This window comes from Xylocopa sonorina, chromosome 5, assembly GCF_050948175.1.
Source record: "Xylocopa sonorina isolate GNS202 chromosome 5, iyXylSono1_principal, whole genome shotgun sequence".
NCBI lineage: Eukaryota > Metazoa > Arthropoda > Insecta > Hymenoptera > Apidae > Xylocopa > Xylocopa sonorina.
The window spans coordinates 6,888,283-6,910,607 of NC_135197.1; the positions used below are offsets into that span (position 1 = coordinate 6,888,283).

The 22,325-nt window shown below is 44.9% G+C and overlaps 1 protein-coding gene across 4 annotated transcripts in view; it reads left to right on the forward strand.

The window, feature by feature from the left end:
* Positions 1-22,325, forward strand: part of LOC143423722 (uncharacterized) — a 195,446-nt gene that overhangs the window by 109,171 nt on the left and 63,950 nt on the right. For 3 of the 4 annotated variants that reach the window (XM_076895243.1, XM_076895242.1, XM_076895240.1), the window contains exon 3: positions 21,009-21,226. In XM_076895243.1, the coding sequence (XP_076751358.1) occupies positions 21,009-21,226 (218 nt within the window). The remainder of the gene's footprint in view (positions 1-21,008; positions 21,227-22,325) is intronic. The other variant, XM_076895241.1, reaches the window with a different exon arrangement.

Sequence of the window (22,325 nt, forward strand, 5' to 3'; positions counted from 1 at the left end):
TTTAAACTTGCGCTCGCCGATCCTTCGAGTTGCACGTATTTTCGCGTTATTAAATTTGAAATTTTTTGGGGGGACAGACAAGCGATTCTACTGGACTGTTTTATCCAACGACGAGGCACGAGAACGGATCTGAAATTTTCAAATTCGAGTTAGTCCCGCGGGACGCGACGACTGCAGACGGATCGATAAATTCAAATTCCTCACCGAGTCACGCGACAAGCGTTACGTACGAATCAACGAACGCGGCCGGAAAATAGACATAAATCCTTTGGAAACGCCACGCTGAGGGACCTAATCCATTTAATCTTCCGATGAAAAATCGTTCCGCCGCGACACTCGTTTCGCTTATCGCGTTATTATTCCTTATCCGCGCGTGTGTCTCTTCTTGGCCGTTCTCCAAGGTCTCATCGACGCGATGACTTATGGCCGACGTTTCTCGTTTCTCTTCAACCGCGCCGCGCGACTCCGCATTGAATTTCGATACGATGTATTTATGCGTCCGTTCCTCTTTTCCTTCGCGATATTTGTTGGCCAGACGTTTCGACCAGCCGTAGGAAAATTACAGGAAGCTCGTATTACGTTTTTATTTACGTCCACGCCGTCAAATCAACGTGGCGGGCAATGCTCGCTTTCTGTACAGATGATGCTACTTAGTTTTAATGTACTTTAACGATTCGTGTGCACACTTTGAAAATTGCTGCGAATTATAACACATGGGTACGAGTGGAATATGAACTGGTTATCGTAGTTTAAATTAACGATGGAAATAATCATTATTTATAGCAGGATTAATTTCTGCGCGAGTATTTTGCAATTTGTAATTAAAACGGGATATGGCATTTAGTGGCATTTGTTTGTAGCAATTGGAATCCTGTCTGGGATGAAGTGGGTCAGATTATACGCGTCAGGCCGATTTGCGGTAATTTTAAATCTAGCTAATTACTCCTATCATCGCGATTAATTAAATCGGACGAATTTTCAGTTCTATAAATAATTCGAATCCTTATCGATCAGTTTCATAACGCTGCAGCAAAAAACAAAAACCCACTGAAATCACACGCGTGCACAGTTTCTGTAATCATCGCGCCGCTGTTGTAACAAATTTTTCACTATCTTTTCACCCATTTGTTTGCCTTTCTTTTTTAGAAACAACAAGCAACCTCCACTCGAAACAACGTGGCCAGGAAGTACTTCGTTTTCTTTCCCCCTTTTTTCGCCTCTCCGCTCCTGAATCATCCGTACGTCTACCGAACGACGCAATTTTTCATCGCTGTGAAAATAAATTTGGCCCCGCGGGACGACGATTCGCTCGTCTTAATAAATCTCGCAGCTGTCCTGTCGACTTTCGTTTTCTTAGCTAAGTCAACGCCCGCGCGTACCCGCGATCTCGTTCTAAAATCGAGCCCACCCAATCTACGCGTCAATGTCCATGCATCGCGCGAGCAAACGAGTCAGAACAATCCAGACAGCGTCCACGGATCGTTGGTCCTTCGTCCCGCGTGCATTTTCTCGCCACGCTAAGATAGTTCCCGTGTCGCCATCAGCGTTAGCTGTGTCGCGTGAAAGAGACACGGGCCTTCTCTAAACCGAATGTAATTGCTTTCCCGTGTACGCGCCTCCCTATATATTATTCATTTGTAACGGCAGTCGTCGTTTCCTCGAACCGACACGACGATGAGCAAAGTGGGCTCGAGTGGATGTAGGCTGTTTAGTTTCTGTTCAACGTTCGCGCTTCGTAGCTTCTTGAAATAACGCGATGCAAGTGATTGCAGGGGGAACGATTGTTCGACGAAAATTTAGGAATCGATCAACTGTAATTTCGTTCAATAAATTACGCATTGAACAAAGAAAATTCACATTGTTCGTTGCGATTTTGCAAGAGGAACATCGTTGATATGCTACAGAATAGACAAGCGAGGTTGGTTTGTGTGCAAGAAGTTCTCTCTGTTAGCTTTGATATTCTGTAAGCTCTCAAAGTATACCGGGACTAGAGGCGTCTTGTGGACAATAGTATCAAACTTGTACAACGGCATAGACACCATTTATCTCATTAGAAGTTTCTAAGAGACCTTGTTCGTTGTGAGAAATTTCTGTGCAATTGAAAATCGATGAAACTTCCTTAGCTAAATTTATACAATTTTCTATGCTCTATCGCAAGATGTTCGACGATCGATTCGACATGGAAGATCAATCGATGCAATCTTCCCTCGAGGCTGTGTCCCGATCATCTCGAAGCGATCTCGTAGTCCATCGTCTGCTCCGTCAGGGTCAGTCAGAAATTCCGGTCACGAAGAAACAGCAGTTACTCGAGGACCCATAGAAAGGCGTCCGTTTAAACAGCCCCACGGAGTTTGCTAATATTATTCAGCCACGCGCTTCGTTGGCTATAATGCCGTGGAAAAGGCCGAGTTAAGATTATCCGACTGGAGCACGTTTAATCTCGTGTGCGCGACACCGCGAGAACCAGCCGCGAAAGGGCGAAGGGTGCAGGTGTGGGTGAACCAACCTCCGTTCCGCGTGCTCCTATATAAACGCGAACTTTCGTATTATTCGCGTGACGGAACAAACGCGTGCACCCTCGTTGATACTATCCGAACCGTTTCAACGGAATTGCACCAGCGGAAGTTACGTAGAAACGTTTAACCCTTTCGCTACTGAGAAATTGGTCGCCGGTAGAGAATATCGGGCCAGCAAGTGGACGTAAACGTTTATGCACGTTCGCAGAGAGATCGATGAGAGGGAGCGATCGAAGTCAGAGTCTTGAAGTTAAGTACGAGAAGAAGAGAGTACGAGAAAAGTTTTCATTCTTCGAATTTGTCTTTAAAAAGTTTGCTAAAAATTGTTTTCATATTTCACGATCTTTCATCTGTAAATTCCACGTTAAAAATCCCAGGGCGTTCTAAAATTACGGTCGGACCAAGCCGCCACTAATTGTAAGTAGATTCAGCCAGGCGAGCTGCCCGGTCAGCCGCACTGAATCTACTTATCGCACGTGTGGGCGTTGTACGCGAACCGTACGCGCACTATCTCGTGGAATACTTTCGATCCACATTTTATCTTCTATTCTTGAGAGTCTGATATTTTTTAAATCGCGTACAAATTTCATGGCAGCTTTCTATATCGATCGTCTCACTGTTATAAACCCGCCAACGCGCGTATTTCTCACACATAATCTCTGGCTTCGTTAAAAAAATTTCAGAGCACAAGTTTCACTCGTTTTCATCCGCGATAATTGCAAGCTATCCCCGGCAACGTATTTCCCCGTTAACGCTGGAACGTTTCCCGACAATGAAACGCAATCTCTCGCGATAAAAGTTGGATCGTAAACGATGGTAAAATCGAATCTCCCTAATAATCCGTCCAATTTCGCGGAGATTCGTTTCCCGTAGGCGGATCTTGGGCAACCGGATAATTGGCTCATCGAATCCTGACGCAACGATCAATTATTTGCCTCGATTGATCGAGCGAAGGATGCATCCTCTCTCGAAGAAACTTATCATTCTCGCCTGCAGGCTCTGAAGCTGTCATAATACGAATTTTAATCGCTCCTAACGATAAAACTATTCCAACAACCTTACGACTTGTCGCAATCTCGCCAAATACAAAGAACTTCTCGAGTATTTATCTTTTTTAATTTATCTTTAATCGACAATAGAAGGCACGATACAATTTACACGTAACGAGGAATATCGTCACGAGCTCGCGGGCACCACCGCAACGAGACTAACTCGTTCGATCCAAGGATCCAATTAATTAACGTTAACGTTCGTAGAGGTGTCCGCCCGAGCTGGCCGCTTTAAAAACAATTTAATTAATCCTCGTCGAGACCGGGGCTTCTTCCAGCCTCGCCATTCTTCAGCGACGCCCCTTGCTCCTCTTTTTTTCTTCCTCCTCCACCTTTCCGCCCCGTCTCTCGAATCTCCGTGGCATTTTCCATGCGACGCGGGCCGCCGTTACAAATGTAATTCAACTTAATTCCCACGGCGGAGCTCACCGTCCGCGACAGAGGACAAAATCTGTTTAATCAGTCCCGCTTACTGCTTGATAAGGAATTAAGGACAACGAAGATAGTCGAGGGTAACGGGGGGAAAGGAGGAAGGCGCAAGGAAGGGCTTTACGTGATCCCTGCCCGCGTATTTGTGATCTCCGCCTAGCAGGGAACCTTTTCGCAGGTCCACGTTATTTGCTTTGTTTTAACTCTGGAATTTGTTTCAACGCTTAGCTACCGCCGCCACCTAGCTGCGTCGGGGATTTCAGGTTCTTGTTCGAGGGGGTGAAACGTCGTGTAACGCGGCATACATCTAATGCTGGGGCCACTTGTTCTTATCTGAAGGGTTGGCGGTACCCGCTGTGTATGTGGAAATTTGTGAACGTCAAGAGGGATGGTAGAAATAATGTAACGTTGACGGTTTTTCGTGGTATGTGCATTAAGAAATAGAAGAAGCTGGTATTGTTGCACTCCGGATAATTCTCACGAAATAAATTGGATTTGTAAGGTCCGCTGAGATATTCGAATGTGAACAAATAAATCGCGCTGCGAATGAAACTGCTTTTGGACGGTAATAACAATCGAAGCTTCGCGAGGCGACTGTAATGCGACCGTCAATTAAAATTCACGCTCGAAGCGATAAAATCGCTACAATGGTAAGCGCGCGCGGACAATCGAAGTATCCTTGCGCTGCTTTGATTATCAACGAGACACACTTACACAGCAGGACAGGGTGAAATTTAAATATCGAATGTTACTTCCAGCGAATCGAATTTCGCTAATTTCCCTTTGACGATCGAGAAACTGCGGATTTAATAATGATCGCGAGGAAACAATGTAGCTGCGAATTAATTACGATCACCACGGTAAACATTGTATTGCAGAAAGCGTGCGGAGTTCCTAATGAAGATGACGCGTCAGCGAGAAAATGGAAGTGCAGGAGAGCAAATTTTTCAGAGTGTAAGTTGCTGTTCAGTTTTCGTCGAAAATGTGGATCAATCATTTACGGCTGTTAGTCGAACGGCCCTTCAGAGTTAGCATTGCTCGTCCGTCATACCTTGCAAAATGTACAGAAAAAAATTGGCAACGCACGTACGTTCTGGGTTAAAATGTATCGCAATTGAAGCAAGTTCACCGTCGAAGAGTCGGACATTGAATAAAAAATGGAGCAGAGTCGGATAAGCATACGAAACGACGGTGCAAACAATCCATTCCCCGCGTTTACTACGTTCAAGTGAACTCACCAGTACATTCGTCGCTGTTATTTCGTTTCGCAGCTGGGAGCAGGCTGCACACTCGCCGAAATAGAGGCTCGTCGGGTCGCGTAAACCTCTATCATCATTGTCTATTCATTTCACGGCACGCGGAGAAAGGAGACGATGAATTTTTTCTGCGGTCTGTTTGTGTTTTCCCAAGGAAGGATCGCGAGGAAGTCGGTTTTCCCAGGGAACGTTCGATCTTAGCCTCGCGCGAGAGCGACGGTGTGCCCACTTTTACTCGACGAGCTGATGGAATTTCGCGAACTGAAAATTGCATTTGTTTCTATCGGTGGGCGCGGCTCTCGTCGGCGGCTTATCGTTTTAAAAAGTTTACTACCACTCACCGAGCATAACGTTCCTCCTCGAGAGCGTCTCCCGCGCGCGTGGAATCACCTCACGACGTGTCTGCTTGCTGGAGATTGCTTCGATAAGCTGAAATAGATTCCTGGCGGCGTTGCTTGCGGAAGTGCTTGCGCTGGCTATGATAATGGAAACGTTTCTGTATGCTCGCAAGCTTCCTGTTGGTACAGCTCGTAACACGATCGGATCCTCCGTATATGTATATAATTTTTATGTACGATGATTGAGTCACGTATGATGTTAATCATCGTACACACACTTTTGGATATGGTAACAGGCTTCACTACCGATGAAACTCCAAATGCGTTCAATTTATTCATGCGCACGACACATTATCTTTCCCAGAGGAACGTGGAACTACGCAATTTCAGAAGTTTTGTTCGTAATCGCTGAACGCAAATGCGAAACGCGACAATGCACGTCGCGGTAAACGCGATGCATTTCCGGGAGCGTTCCCAGCGTGAAACAGTAAATTCTTCATCGGGTTTTTTCTTGTTTCTCCCGCACAGCCGTCGGCTGTGGCCGCGTTTGCTTTCACGACGAACACCGCGAACACCGCGCGGGCGTCACCGTGAACTTCTCTGACTTTCTGAAATTTCCCCGCCTTTTTTCCCGCTCGGAGAGCTGACGATAGCGCGCGATGCTTTAAGAGGCGTTTCGCCACGCTCCACCGATGTGCAGCACTGAAAACATTGAACGCGAGAGCCAGGAGCTGGAAAATAACGCGACGAACGGTTGGAGAAAAGCGTCACTTTAATCGTTTAATACGATTCAACGTGTTCTTGTAATATCGAAGGGATTAAACGATAGTACAATTTTCCGGACGAGCTTTCGAGCGAACTGGGAGTTTGAATCAATTATGGTTACCCCGCTGTTATAAATGCTGCGCAGATCACCATTCTAATTCCAGTGGTTTTATCGTAGAATAAAATCGATAGAACGGAAGGTTAATCGCCGATGACTGGCTAAAACCATGAAAACGATCGTCGTATTGGCAACCCATCTGGATATTCGCACTCCATTACGGAAATAGACGTTCACACGGGTTATTGCCGCTAAATCGGTTATCCCGAGTCCCCGACGGATTCCTCGGGAGTATTTCACGAGGCATTTAGCCGCGAGAACGCGAGCGACGAACTCGAAGGGCGCAACAAATCGATGGAAATTCTGTTTCAGCATCGTTTTACAAACACCTAAAAAATTATTATCAAATCGACTAAATTATATATCGAAATTCGACTGGGACACTTAAGAAAATGTTATTCCAACGTTCAGTTCCCTTTTGTTCTCGAATTGCTAATGTCTTTCCGATTCCAAAGGCGACGTTTATGCTTTAAGCGCTGTAAATCTCTGAAACGTTACGGAGGCAGGCACAATGGCCACTCCGCGTGAGAATCGATGGTTCGCGTGGGTCGAGACAGAATTTCAGCGAATTACAGATCGATCGTCGGATGGCTAGAATCTAGGAACTCGACTGCGAAGAGCCACTTCCTGCCTCTCCGCGGAAAGAAACGCGTCGCGCGCGGCAAAGTGTCCCTGCACGCCGTCCTCCAGAACGTCTCCCACCGTGTAAAATGTTTTCGCTTCGCGTGCTGGCCCGGACTCTCGACCCGCATACGCCGTTTTTCACTCGCTTTATTCCTTACATTTGCAATTTCATGCCGGGCCGAGAACCGCTCGAAACCTCCTCCGCGGAGACCGTTGGAGTGGGATCAGCAATTAAAAGTATTAGCGTCGCTGGGAACGAGACGATCTCGACGGGAAACGACACGAAGGAAAAATGAAATTCCTCTTTGGTTATTCTACTAATTTCACTTTGCCTGGCTCCTCCGTTGTGTGCAGTAGATTTAACTGGATAATAACAACGCGACGGTCGAACAAAAATTCGCAGATTTTCTTCGCGAGTCTTCCCTTTAGTGAACATATGCCGTCTGAGAAGCGGATATCGTTGACTTATACTACTGAAAAATTCTATTAAATCGCTTTACTTTGGTAGCGATAGCGGTAGACGGGTCAGACTCAATTAAATTTGGATTACGGGTAGTTCTTGGTTCTATCTAACAGTCGCCTACTTAATTTCGTAACAATTTTATTTAAAAAATTAGATAATTTTTGCAATTAATATCAGGATAAATTAATAAATAATTTTTTTTCTTTCATTTTTAAATACTTTATATTATTCGACTCGCAACGACCGCACTCCTATAAATGGACGAGAACGTTTACCAACGCCAATCACCCCGAGACACGCAATTATCAACCCGCTCGATAGTCTCCGTCAGCGCGAGGAACCAATTAGTTAATGATCAATTAATCGTTCAGCCGGAAGAGGGAGTTACAGCGGATCCCAGTAATCAGTCCATTACAATGATTGTAACGTGCAATTAGCGGGTGATAGAGGTGCTTCTTCCAGGAACGTTCTGCTGACTCATTGCAATGGAATACTAATCTTCGCGGTCGTTATAACACATAATCCATTATGGCCTCGCACCACCGCGCGTCCTGCGCGATCGCTCGCATATTTTCGATTCGCGCGCAACCAGCGACGGAATTTTTCCGCTTGGAACGCGTAGAGAACGGTGGAGATTCGTCGAGTCGTGGAAAGTTTCCCTGACAGACGATCGAAAATTTCACGCCTTTCGACGCATGCCAGACGCACGACACACGTACGACGCGGTGCAAGCTGCATCGCTCGTTCGAGACGACGCGATTTCTCCTGCATCCAGGCAATTTTCAAGCGAAGGGACAGGTCTCGAGTTTATCGCGTTACCAGCCTGACGTTTCCACGGCGAGGATAAATGTGTCGGATAAAAATGGATATCAGTGCGGACGATTGGTCGCGGCTGGTTCGAGTAAATTTCTATTAGTCGGAACATCGTGTTTTTTAAATGTCTCGCGGAATTTTTACGGGTCGAAGGTATAGATCGTTTCGATGAATTACTCTTTTTAAACGAGATAATCAATTATTCGAACGTACGCGCAACGCTCGTCGATAATTCCGCGAAACGCGTTTTGATTACGTTCCTCCTGCGTCATCTCCTTCGGATGATTCATTTTTTCCAAGCGATACTCGTTCATCAAAACGAAAAGCTGTCGACGAACGTCGACGAAATTGAATTTCATGCTCGGCAAACGCCATCGCGGCAATTGTTGAAGTGTCCTACGTTGTTTCATCATTTCATAATTGCTTTTGCAATACCCGGGTACCCCATCCGCTCGCAACGGGGCCGACGTCCATTTAGGTCAGAATCAACGTGAATTCCAGTTATTTGAATCCTTCATTGGGTTTTCGATTATAAACGCTCCTGGAAATGTCGATCTTCTTTTTTTTTCCCTACCCCCGCGATGAATTCTCGCCTACCTGGAATTTTTAAACCGATGAAAAAATTCAGTTATCACTTCGCACCGTGCTGATCGAACGCCATCAACGGGAATTAAAACGACGCATGCTCGACCATTTAACCACGTAGAACTTTTCCAAAATGGCGTCGACGTCAGTTCGCGCGTGATTTTATGGAGTTTAATTCTCCAAGTGGAATAAATACAGCAACGAGTAGCTAAATGATCTCTCCAACGCTAATAAAGTATCCTGCTCGACTGAATATCGAAAGTCTCGAGTTTGTCGCGAAGGGAACTCAGCATTGGACGAACCAAGACGAACAATCGTTCGAACGAGTCGTGGTAATTTGAATTAACCATGGCTCAGTCCGTGGATAAGGCGAACGAGGGATGGAAAGTACAGCAAAGTCAGCGAAGAAAGAACCGGCCAGATAGAAACGGGGGTGTATTGTAGCGATGGATGAAGTTGATTGATGCGCTGCTTCTGTTTCAGACGTCGAAAGCGACGTCGTCCGCTTTGTTCGAGCGAACGCATTAATCTGAATTATCAGTCGAAATGGAAGCAACGGCGAAATTGGCGAAACACCGGCTAAGTCTGTTTGTTCTGTGCCGTCGAGTAGAAGGTGGATGTAAACGTGGCTCTCTACGAACTCTATTTCTTTTATGGCTGGAAAAATTATGTGACAACAGATAGGATTATCGGATGGAGATCTGCCTCAACTGTTGGACAAAATACCTGTTCTAACACGGCCAATAGACGGTCAACGACGAAAAAGAGGGGAAGGTAGCGCGTGAAACGAACACACAGCAAACAAAGGCATACAGTTCGTGCAAACGCGAAGTGTATTTTCGACGAACGAACAAAAAAAAAGGAAAAAGAGGAATGGAAAAAAACTGTAAAAGAGATTACCGCCGAATCGACGACGGCAATAAACGAGAACGCGCGAAGAGGATCCGTGGAGCGTTAAAAATAGTTGGCGGGTGGGCTAATTCGATATACGACCGAAATCGAAGTATAATCGACTCCAACAGAGAAGTGGCCGGTCGCTACATGATGAAATTCATTTTTGGAGCCGGGTTTCGCGCGACGACCGCGTTCCAGTGCTCGTATTTTCCGAGCAAATGCGGGTCGTGTTTCGAATTGCGCACCTGGAACCGAGCGGAAAACTCATCGACTTGGATTTTAATCGATCGACGGTCCCACGCTTCTTTCCCCTCTCGTTGATGAGCCAAGCGAACGGCTCTGCTGGAAAATTGTTGACGGGAGTATATTGAAAGGAATCGCTACCGTGGCTGCTGTTCGCGAAACAGCAAAGCAAACAGACGGTTACTGGTTGTTTTCTAAAAGACAATTTTGTGAAATACAACTTGATTGTTGGAGAGAGGAACGACCAAGTGGAAATTAAGGCTCGACTTTTATTTAAACGCGATCGTTTCTCTGATTGAAATTGAAAATGAAATAGCTTTTAGAAATAGGGTAGATTTCAGCGGGAATTTGTAACGATGGGATGATTTTGATTTCGATGATCGATTTTAATTTCAGCGAAATTAATTATTGGGGACGCATACCTAAATTTCTACGATATAGAGGTCGTCAAATTTGTCAAAAAGTTTCAATAGATTGCGAACGCAATGTGCTTCGAGCACGTTTTAAATGGACCATTGTTTATTACGTTCGTTGATATTTCATTTTCAAATGGTCTTTGCTTCATTGCACTTTTATTGTACCACACGGTCGACAATACTGATGATTTAAAATGCTACAAAACTCAAGATAGTCTGGCAAAGCATCCTAAAAAATCAAAATTAATTAGAACGACGTAATACAATTTTTTCTGCAACAAGAGAAGAATATTATATATTTGCTGAACGTGCTCATTTTTAATTGTTATAGATTACACAGTACAACCGCAAAATATTGCTCGTTTCGATATACTTTTTAGTAATCAATCAGATATCCAATTATTTGCAGTTCCATTAATTTATTCGCATAAATCAAGTAAAATGGAAGAGTCGAGGATGGGATGTATTATTCCGCGGAAAATTTCGTTACCTTTCGGTATTCTGTTTAATTACCTTAACAATAGGAATGTTTATGGAAACTTGTTTCACGTAATCAGATAATGCAGCACTGTCCTTTTTTCGGATGTTGGCGCGATGAATATTCCGTGAAAGAATAAACTGATACACGTTCGCGTATCCCGTGTTGCGAGGTATTGATGTACCTGTTTCAAACGAATATTTGTCGTCAACATTTCGCTGGAAGAAAATTATATTCATCGTCGTAATCAAAGCTGAAATGTAAACTATCCTTTCAATGAAATAAAATTCATCGGAAATTGTTACGTACCGCAGTATCTGGTTATATTACAGGCATTAATATAAATAACCAGAGGTATAAATTTGCAAAATTAATATATTAATAATGCATTTAGTGGAGGTTTCAACTCGAAAACCAGGCAATATCGTTAAATTAATTCCAGCAATATTTTTAGTAGATGTTCTTCTATGAATTGTTTTTGGCAAACGCGTTCTTACGTTCCGCGTTATATATAGCGAACCGTTAATACGCTGGTATTTGGTCTTGCAACTTTGTAAAATATACTAGAATAAATTACCACGGCGAAAACGAACGATCGCGTCGTTCCATTAGCTAGATTATCCGAATTGTCCACTTGACCACGGGAATAGAAAAGTTAACTTCGGTTCTGGCTCGTTACACCCCGTAAGTTCGTTGCGAGCCACAGAACGAAACCTAGATACGTTTCGCTGGAAGATTTCGCCCTCGACTGCGAACCATTTAATTCCGCGTCGATAAAAAACGACTTTCCAGAATGTGGATCGGCAACCCCGTCCTCTTAAAAAATGTACAATCGTAAAATAGAATCGTTCCGCTGAGGACGGCCCGCGATCTTCCTCAAATTTATCTTACTTTTTATTTCAAGAGAGACCTCGAGCTCTGACCCTCTCCACAAATATAGAAGACAAAGGTAACCCTTCAATCGCAGAGCGCGATAAGAAGCTCGAGAATGCCTGCGACAGCTTATCGAGGTTCGAAAAGTTGGCATCGTTTCCAGATTTCGATTGCTCTAACAAAGTAGAGGGGGCTGAGCAGGTTTGTCGAACAGGTCTGTCTCGCGAGCAGATCGAAACGATACGTCTTCCGCTTCGCGTTACGCCGGAAGTGATACGATCTCGTTGGAAAATCATAATACCAACCAGGCTTTTACGGTTGCCAAGGGGCAGGGGAAACGTTCTGTTTCGCGCACATCATAATTACTGCTAATTGCAATTTTTCATACTTTATCATGAAAAATAAATACACGTCGGTGTAAAGTTTGAATGCATAATTGTTTCGCATGTTATTTAACACGTGGGTAAATACTGTTGTTACTTTTAGTATGAATAATTAACTACGGTACTCTAGTAATTTTACGACAGCTCTGTTTGTATAATAAAGTATGTAGCTTTTATTAAAAAAAAAAAAAAAAAGAAACATAACTATCGCCTGTGTAGTTAAAATTACAATGTTTTAACAACGCCATTACTCGTTAGCATAGCGTCACCGTTCGCTCGTTATAAGTTCGCGCAAATTAGGTTGTTCAAACGTAAATACCTGGCAACTACCGGGGACCGAAGTGTTCTGAATATCGAATAGCTCGGAATTTAAAACGACGTGTTCCGCGAAAAATGATATCGTCGTAGCGCGGCGTTATTGCTGTCAACGATTTTAATTAACGGTATCGCTGAACAGGACATTAAAAATTCAACGACGAACGAGACTCGTCGGGCTGTCGTTCACAATGCGAGACGAAGTTGAATGGAAATTAATTTTTAGCGCACACACACGTGTCCGTAGTATTATAATTTCGGGCGGAGAGCACTTTTGCGGCGAGCGTTTTCAAAGCAAACTCCATTTATCGCGTTAGCCACGTTACACTTTATCCTAGCTATCTCTATCGCTGCTCACTTTCAACTGGAACGTACAATTCCCACGACTTTTTGCCTCGTTTAATATTCTTCGTTCAATCGTAAATAGAATTCGGTCAGCTTGCTCGCGCGATCGCGAACGACCAAATAGCGATTCGCGCAAGAAAGTTTATCGACGCCCGTGTCAATGCTACCACGCTTGATTCCTCTTTTATTATTTTTAATCCACGCGTATCTGGTTAAACAGCATCACTGTGCTCGCGAGCGTTCCACGCGGACACCCGTTTCGATCGCCGGGACATTACGCTAATCCGGCGGTAAGCTTTCGTTTCGAGTGCCTTTTAAAGCCCGGCTTAACGGCCGGACAAATTAACTCGGGGTTAACTTCGGCGTCGTTTGATTGATCGCACGTAAATCGCGAAGGAAACTTCCCTTTAGCTCTCCATTCGGCCCGCGTGGTTTTATCGCGACGGTGAATACGAGACCCGCTCGAAATCGGACCGGAATTTCTCTCATTAGCCAGTTACCCCGGTTTTGTCGAGCGAATTCTGATCCCGTTCGTTCCGATTTCGCTTTTGACCCTCTCCGCACGGTGTGTTTTACTTGTTGATTAGTTGCGTTCTCGAAAGTTCGCCCCCTCGTTCGTTCCATTCTTTTTCCCCTGTTATCTTAAGGCTGTTAAACTTTTCCCCCGGCTTGATTAAACTGTGTGTGCCCTGTTGATTAGCGCCAAGTATTTTTCACGGCGTAGCGGGATTAAAACTGGCTCGAGGATGTGGAACGCTTTGGACGCGACGTTTTAATTAAGCTCGAGCAATTATACCCTGTCGATTCACTCGATCCTCATCGATACTTTGTCGCACTTTTTATAAGCATAAGTCCAATTCTATATACACTATTGGGGTACGCTGATTCGTTTATTATTGGTATCGATGTTATTTATATTAAAAAAAAATACAGCATGCACGCGGCAACGATTCCAGGGGCGTATCGAGGCGACGCGGCTCGATGAATTAAGAATAACCGTGAAATTCCGTATTCGGGGCGAGTTCGACGAGGCGATATCGTCTCGGGCGTCGATACGCGCGTGACAATAAAACGCTCGTTTTGCAAGCACGATAAATTGCTGACGGGTGAAAGGAACGGGGAACGATCGCGTCACGAACGCGGGAAGCCATTAAAATTGTGCACAGCGAAATTCAATTTATCCCGGAGGCGGCCGGGATTCGATCGTCGGTGGGATAGAGCCGATGAACGGGGCGATCTTAAATAACGCGAAACGCGAAATAGTTGCGGACGGTGCCCCGTGGAAGAGCCCCGCGGTCGCGACTGCATAAACGACGCCCAGATTTAACATCCCTTTCCGTCTATGCCCCGCCACGCGTGTCCCTGTATTTTCTACGTATCCGAGATAGAAATTTGGTGGCTGTTCACAAAAGCTTGACCCAGCTCCGCGCGCAACCGTGGACGGGATGCACTCTTGATATAAGAGGTCAGCCAACGGATGTTTTAAATCGCGACGCAGCTGGAAAATCCACTGGCCACGAAATATTTATCGTCTCGACACGATGTTAAACGTGCACCATCGTTTATATGGTTTCCTTTATTACCACCGTGCGTGAATCCTTATTACCCCTCGATTCGATGTTTACCAGATTCGAATCAATTTTTAATCTATTCGTAATTGTTACGCGATGGCAACCATCCCGGAGAAATTGCTTGGTAACAGAATGCGTTTCGATATGTCGATCGGTGGTTTTTTTTTTCTGCGTCGAACACGATGTACATATTCCTCGTGGCCGATGGTTAACTCGTGTATCAATTTTTATTGCGTGGTATCGCGTGGCAGCATTTCGCAACGTAAACGCGAACGATCCGCATTGCACGCCATTTACATCGTTCTGGTTGTATTAAATGATAGAAGGAATCGATTTCCAGACGGGTGTCACAGTGCGGATGTATCGCGAAATTGTTACGAATTTTTATTAAATAATGGTTGACACGGTATTCCTGTCGTGGCTCAATGTGTCCGTCAGAAAAAAGCTGGTTTCGTATCGCAAACACGCAGTTAAATGGATGTCGCGTTAAAATTAGTAAAGCTCGTAAAATTTGTACGACGCAGCGAACAATCAGTTTGGAGAAATGTATCGAATGTTAAATATATATGGTGGATGCAGTAATTACCGCGCAAACGAACAGAAGGGTGGAATCTACTTTCCTTCGCCGATAATTCCACTGAAACCCGTTCCAATGAGTAAGCCGAAAGTTCGACTCCAAATCTAGAAACCAATAATAATCGAACCACCCCCGAAAGCGACCGTGGCCGTACGCGTTACAATCATCACGAGACTCTCCACCCGAGAAAACTTGGCTCGAGGATATCCTCCTCAGCCGTCACGAGATTGCATAAAACTGCCCTTTATCAAACTCTGAATCCGATCTCTTCCGACTTCCGTCGGATGGAAAAGCGTGGCTCCATAGAAATCCCATAGAAACTCGCCGGGTCCAGGTGACTCTCGCAGGAACTCTCGCAAATTCGTCGAGATATAACGTTAATTTCCAGCCGGATCTGAAAACTGCGAAGGCGTTCGCAACTCGAAAGTCAAATTACCGCGACGACACGGCGAACCTTTTTGATTTTCGCCTTTACGTCGAGTACGTGACTCGAATGGCGGATACTCGCGCGACGGGTCCTCCGTGTGGAACATCCACGGAGAGTATCGGCACGTATGTACGTATTTTCGCGTGACGACGGTTTCTAATCAGGTTTTACACATCGCATCGACGTAGTCAGATTTTACGCTCGCACGAAGGTACCGCTAATTGACGAGGCATTTAATATGCATAATGATAATTACCCTGTTCGCGAACGTACAGTCCTGCACTTTACAATGCGGTTCATTGAGTCCATGGAAATAATTTAAATTAAATTTCGACGTTATAACATTGTGAATGATTGGTTTCATTATGCCATTACTCATTTGCATGTATCGAACAATAGTTATAATATTGCAACCCACAAAAGCCATTGTAACGACGCTCTGTGAAGAAGCTACCGGGCTGTAAAATAGCGGTCGCTGTTCAAAGAGTTAATTTGTATTTGAATATCGAAATTGCGCGGTAACGACAAGTTGGCTGGCGAAAGAATATGATGTGAAATGTTTTACGAAAAATTTCTTCTCTAATGCGAGAAAATAAAATCGCAGCACGGCTATTTTCGTTGTTAGCGACACCCATACAACGCCGTCAATCTTCTGATCCGTGCACGGTACTTACATAGATTGCGTTTCATCGACTGCGACTGCATTCGAGCGCAGGCTGCAACTGCGGCGGATGGCGTGCCACAATGGCCACACAATGTAAGATATTTTTGTCCGCGGTGGTCGATTGCTCGTTCGAGAGCTTTTCAGAATTCAGACGAGCCGGCGCGTAGGACGGCGATCGATCCTGGTGATTTCATGCGATCGCATCCCGTTCGGGGATTGAACGACTCGTGCTGCACGTACAAAGACTCATAAAATGGTCAAATATTTGCAACGAAAGATTACAGATCAGACGAGAGGAAGTACGACGCTTCTTATGGACGTGGTGTTTCCTTCGACTGGAAATTATTAAGAAAGATTTCGAAATCAACTTTTGAGCTTGCACGATTATCCAAGGAAACATAGGGACGAATAAGATTGAATCCAAAAGACGCAGGAAAATTTCCAAAATTCATAAGTATATCAATTTTTCACGTACTCGTCTGCTCTGCCTGCGAAAAATTGCGTGATGCGAAAATTTGGAGCTCGTAAATCTGTTTGTTTGCGCATACGATACACGGTTTCGCGTCACTGTGCAAACGAGCGCAGCAGCATGCCAAACATAGAGATTAAAACCTTTAAGAGGAGGAGCACGATTCGAAGTGTGCGCTGCTCTATGTTGTTTGCGTTTCCACTTTTGTTAATCGTAATATAGGAATAGAGAAGGGACACTTCGCGACGAGTGGACGCTCGAAAGAGGTAACAAGGATGGGAATAACGGATTCCTTTGTGCGGATATTGAAAGTTTTCAAAAATATGAAAATTGCCAACTAACCAGTGGCGGGCTATCCTCGAAAGCCGTCGTAAAAGAGGAAACGTATTCGCTGTATTAAAGAAGTAGCCTGTTGAACGAGAACCAGTGCGTACAGTCGAGAAGAATGCACAAAAGATCGCAAACATATTTTTTAACATGAAAAATTAGCTATACACTTCCCATAGGAAAAGGGCTTTCACAAAGAATGTTCTGAATGTGCATAATTAAAATTTAACGAGGTTCTTGCCGTGTATATTTGAAACTCTCGAGGAACTGTTTGCAGGAGTACATTTATCATCAAGATTACGATTTAACAACGGAAAACTTGTAGGTGTAATGCAATGGAAGATGATAGATTCAAACAATGAACGTTTACCATCGGTTCGATGTTTGCCCACTGTTCTTCACGCGGAGAAAAACCCAAAAATATTTGATGTTGCGAGTAAAACAAAAAATCGAGCACGTTATCCAAGCGAAGTCCTCGATGGAAATGGTGTGCCCCTAACTCAAACACTGCAGACAAAATCCACCAATATTTGTTATCGGGAGTGAAATAAAAAATCCGCCAAATAGTTAGGAGGAATAAACTCGATCAAATATTGCAGGCGAAAAAAAAGAGTAGCGGACAACGTTCGACAAGCGCGAGGTAAAACGTTGAGATCGAAAAATTTGTTCGATCGATCGAAGGCCGTCCGAGGGAGATCCGCGTGGCTACGGAAGACAAATCGCCGCGGTGCTCGCGGTCGGAGAACCGCCCGTGGAAAGCAATTCCACGAGCGTATGGCGTTGGCCGCGAGCACGGCTACGCGTATCTTCCAACACGGCCGATCTTTTCCCCTGGCGCGCTTGTAAAGAGCGCATGGAGTTAATGAGACGGAAGAACGAGCGACGCGATATTGCAAGTTTGAGAAATGGCCTCATAAAGGCGTTACAGCGCCGTTGAAACTCGAGGCGAAGGATTGAAACGTTCACGAGCCGGCCGGGACAAAAAAGGACGAGGAATCGCTGTCGTGAGCTTTCGAGATGTACGATCGCGCCCCGCGTAATTGCGCGCCGCGTAATCTCCCCGGCCGCGAGCTTTATAACGCGTATTAAAAAGTAACGGGCCACAACCGGGGGGGATCCGCCGCGTTTCGAAGTCGTTGATTCTTCGCTTTAACGACGGTGGCCGAAGTGTAGCAATTTGCAATCCGAAATGCGCGAACTCTTCCTTCCAGTCGAAAATTTGTTCGCTCTTTTATGATCGCTGTCTCTCTTTCTCTTTCTCTTGGGATTCAATGAAATGAGAATCAGAAGCTTGGCAGCGCGTTACAATAGACAGACGTATGGTTTCACATTTAATTAGTCGTGCATATTTGTTTCGTACGTATCACCGACATACATAATTGAAATTTTAATTAAAGAAAAATTAAAAACTTTTTATTCAATCGTACACGGGACGGATTTAATTAAGTGAAATTCTGTGCTTAAAAAATTTGTAATTTCTATAATTTCCAGATGAAAGCAAAGAGAGTTCCCTTCGAGGAACTCTGCGAGCAGCAAAAAGTACGAATCAGATACGAATTTCCTTCCTTTACCGCTGAACGCTAATCCCAGATAATCCTCCGCGTCACTAAACTCGATAATCTCGATCCATTCGTAAAGTACCACGCCAAATACGTTAAGCCCCACAGTGATACGTCTCGATACCGAGCTTATAAAATGGCACCGACCACCGTCTGGATGTCTGCACAATTAGACGTTCGCTGGAACGAAATTTACCTTTCCTCCCCCGCATAAACGAAATTACCGTTTCGAGAGCAGCGGGGTACGAACGATCGCAGCCACGTTTCACCGCAGCTTCGCCAGCGTTTCGCGAGCGGATGTTCCTCGAAGAGCACTTGTCTGGTCGCGTGAATTATCGGTTTCGCTACTTCCACCTCGATCCATCGGATCTCTCGCCTCGCACATGCTCGAATACTTGACGAATTTCGCGCTCCTGTCGGACCTTTCGTGCGGTCTAGCGTGGCGACAGAAAATTCGCACGCGTCGTTACCTGCTGACGCCCAATTAGTAAGAAATTCGTTCCTATCCTAACCGGATAAAATATTCTGCGGTTCTCGGGTGTTTTGAAATATCAGGGAAACTTCGTTAAGCGTAATGCCCGCGTTTCATTTGTTTTAACGATGCGTTGGTTAGATAGAATCGAGTTAACGTGCGCACGAAAGCTCTCGTTTGGATTCGTTATACAACCGCGGAATCATATTTGTCGGTGGTACGGTAATTAATTCTGTGTTTGTGCGTGATGATTAATTTTGACGTTTAATGGGCTGAAAGAGGGAAATCGACCGAACTTCACGTATTATCGAAGGCGAATGGAAGAGTTGGAGATGTTCATCGTGTGGTAACGAACGTGTGCCTTATTCAGCCCGTTAATCATTCGTTATACTATACCAAAGTATACATAAATTATTCTGAACAGCTGTAGTTAAAAATTTATACAACCTGCTTAGCATAAAGTATAATGTATGCTGTATAAAACGTGGAAGCTCGATAAAATATTTCAGAAACATTTCTGCTACCATTATTTTCAAAACTATCGCAATGTTTCGTCAAATTAACTTTTCACTAAAATTAATACGCATATCGTTATCATGATACTAACAAAAGTTTCTTCGTTCTTTTCTTTTTTTTTTCATGCTCTCCCACGGACCATTTTTTGGCTGGTGACGGTGAAAACGGCGATACTCTAACAATCCGCGTGGCAACGACGACACGCTGATTAACTCTGGTGATGGTGGGCCACGATAACACGACGATGCGTCGTGGCGACGGTGACCACAATGCCTGGGTACACCGTGGTGACGGTGACAACAATGACACGTTAATAAATCATGGCGATGGTGACCGCATTGGCATGCTAACAAACCGCTCGCATCGTGACCGCACTGATACACCAACATTTTCCTGTACACCTTGTCGGGACAACGACTTAATTGCGCCTGCGTAATGCACCCCTTGAACGCTTTTAATTACGCCGCATTCCGTAACCTGCCTCTAAATTATTATCCTCATTTTTGCTCGAACTCTGCTTTCCATCGCCTACCATATTTCAAACGTTTCGCTTCTTCGTCGTTAATTATACCTTTACCCTGTCAAAATGTTCCACTGGTCCCGCAATTTCGTCATAACGCGCCGTAATAATTCTCGCTCGTCTGTTACTCGATTGTTAAACTTTATGTCGTCGCGCGTCCCGACGATCTTCGCGCGATCGCGTCTTAAAACGTGACTGACTGCACGAAAAACCACTCGTTTTTATTAACTCTCTTCTGGTCGTCCACGGGGCGATACGAATCGGTTCGAATGAAACGCGACGTGTGCGGTTGCGCGGCCAAACCGGCCGTCGAATTCCGCAAACGTGGCGCGTTGTACGCCCAACCCTCGGCTGGCGTGTATCTCGCGTGTAAACGAAACGACACCGTTTCCGCGGATGTCATCGATACATCGACGCTCGACCGATCCCCCGGTTGATCCACTCGTTAATTACCGCGAATCCCACGGAACTGATCACCGTTGCCGGGACACTGTTACGGGTCATCGATCGATACGCGCCCCCGGCGTTTCCTTCCTTCCGGTCGTTCCCGTGAAATTCGCCCGCCTTCCGCGATCCCTTTCATTCGCCTACCTTTTTGTGCACTTCGTTTCCCTTCTTCTTTTTTGCTTTCCTGTCCGTCCTACGCTTATTTTCCATTCTCTTCTTTCCTTTTTCCATCGGAATTTGTTGGCGCGATTTTTACACTGTTCCTTCGCGCAACCATTGTTGTGCCTTGGAACGCTTTGACACTGGATATCGCTGTTGGACCATGTCCCAATCGATTCGATCGGATGACGATTTTCTCGCAAATCTAATACCGTTATCTTGGATTGGATGTCGCTCTTTTATGCATGTTCTTTGTGAAACTCTGTCTTCGCTCTGTTTTCGTGCACCTTGTTTCACTCTGTTCTCGTTGCTCTCGACCGTCCACGCTCGCTGCTCGTTCTTGTGACCGTGCATCGGGCGTATCGCGAAACTTTGGCGACGATTTTCACATGGACAGCCTTGTTATTAGGCACCCTGAAGACCTACCAGCGCGCAGCCTGCGACGAGGAGTCGATGACGTTGAAGTGTCCACTAGGTACCACCATATCCGTCGTTGTCGCGCAGTATGGCAGAGCAGGGGCAAATGGAACCGACAGGTGCAGCTACAACGATCCATCCACGTCCATCGGGGATAGACACTGGAATCAGACTTGCATTTGGCCGCAGTCGCTGCAGGTATGTGTCTAAAAAGTAACCCCTCTTCAACCCTCATCGATCGCCAGCGATTTGCATAGAACTTATCGCCGCATAAACGCTTTGTCCAACGCATACGTGCCACATTATACGGATACGTTTGATATTTGCGAGAATTTAATCCAGCAGAATTTTTATCACAGTTCAAATATATAGCTTTTCAAGCGTACGATTTGTTCAACGCTATCACTTTTCACACGAGATACGATTTCTATTACGAAATTACGATTTTACGTCATAGATAACGTTCTGTCGATGAGGATTATTAATTTTATTCGTCGAGCCAATCGAGGAAGGAACGAACATTCTTTTTATTAGCGACATAGATGATCGTTATATCCTTCTGTGACGATGGTAAATGTAATTGATTTCACCATGTTCCGAGTGTATTTAAAATTGTAATGAATTTATGCCCCGATATTTTACAACGCCGCGCTGTCGTAAAATAACGAAAATTAATAGAAATTTGCGGAATAATATTTTGCATTATACACCGGGCCGCGCTGATTATTTATTAACTCTATAAATAATTGCCTCGACACTCGTGGCCTCACGGCGGTGTGTAATTTTAATTAAATCCCTCGGCTCGTTGTTCATTCGATATTTAACGCTCGTAAATCGTTGACCCTGTATTATCGCTCTTACAACGGCCGGGATCAGCTCCGCCATCTTTCTCTGCAATATAGTACGGATACATGATTATTATTACCACGATGGAATAGCCGAGATAAGTCGATATTAACCGGAACGGGCATTACCGCGGAGAAACTTTGCGTTAAAGTAGGATCTAAACTGCAATCGACGCATGGCTTTCATCATCAGCGTCCGATGGCGTCGTGCATCGGCCTTTCCACGGCACTACTTCACGTAACGCATTAACGTTCGAATTCGCCAACTTTAAGCGGCACGTTCCGCGTTTTACATTATCAACCACCCGATGTTGATCCACGCCGCTCACACTTTCACGGATAACGATCCGTGTGCATTTCCGATCGCGTAGGTAAATAATTCCATTGATTACTCGCTGGTAATACCCGTTCGAGCTGTAAATATTGAAGCAGAACCAATTCATGTATGAAAA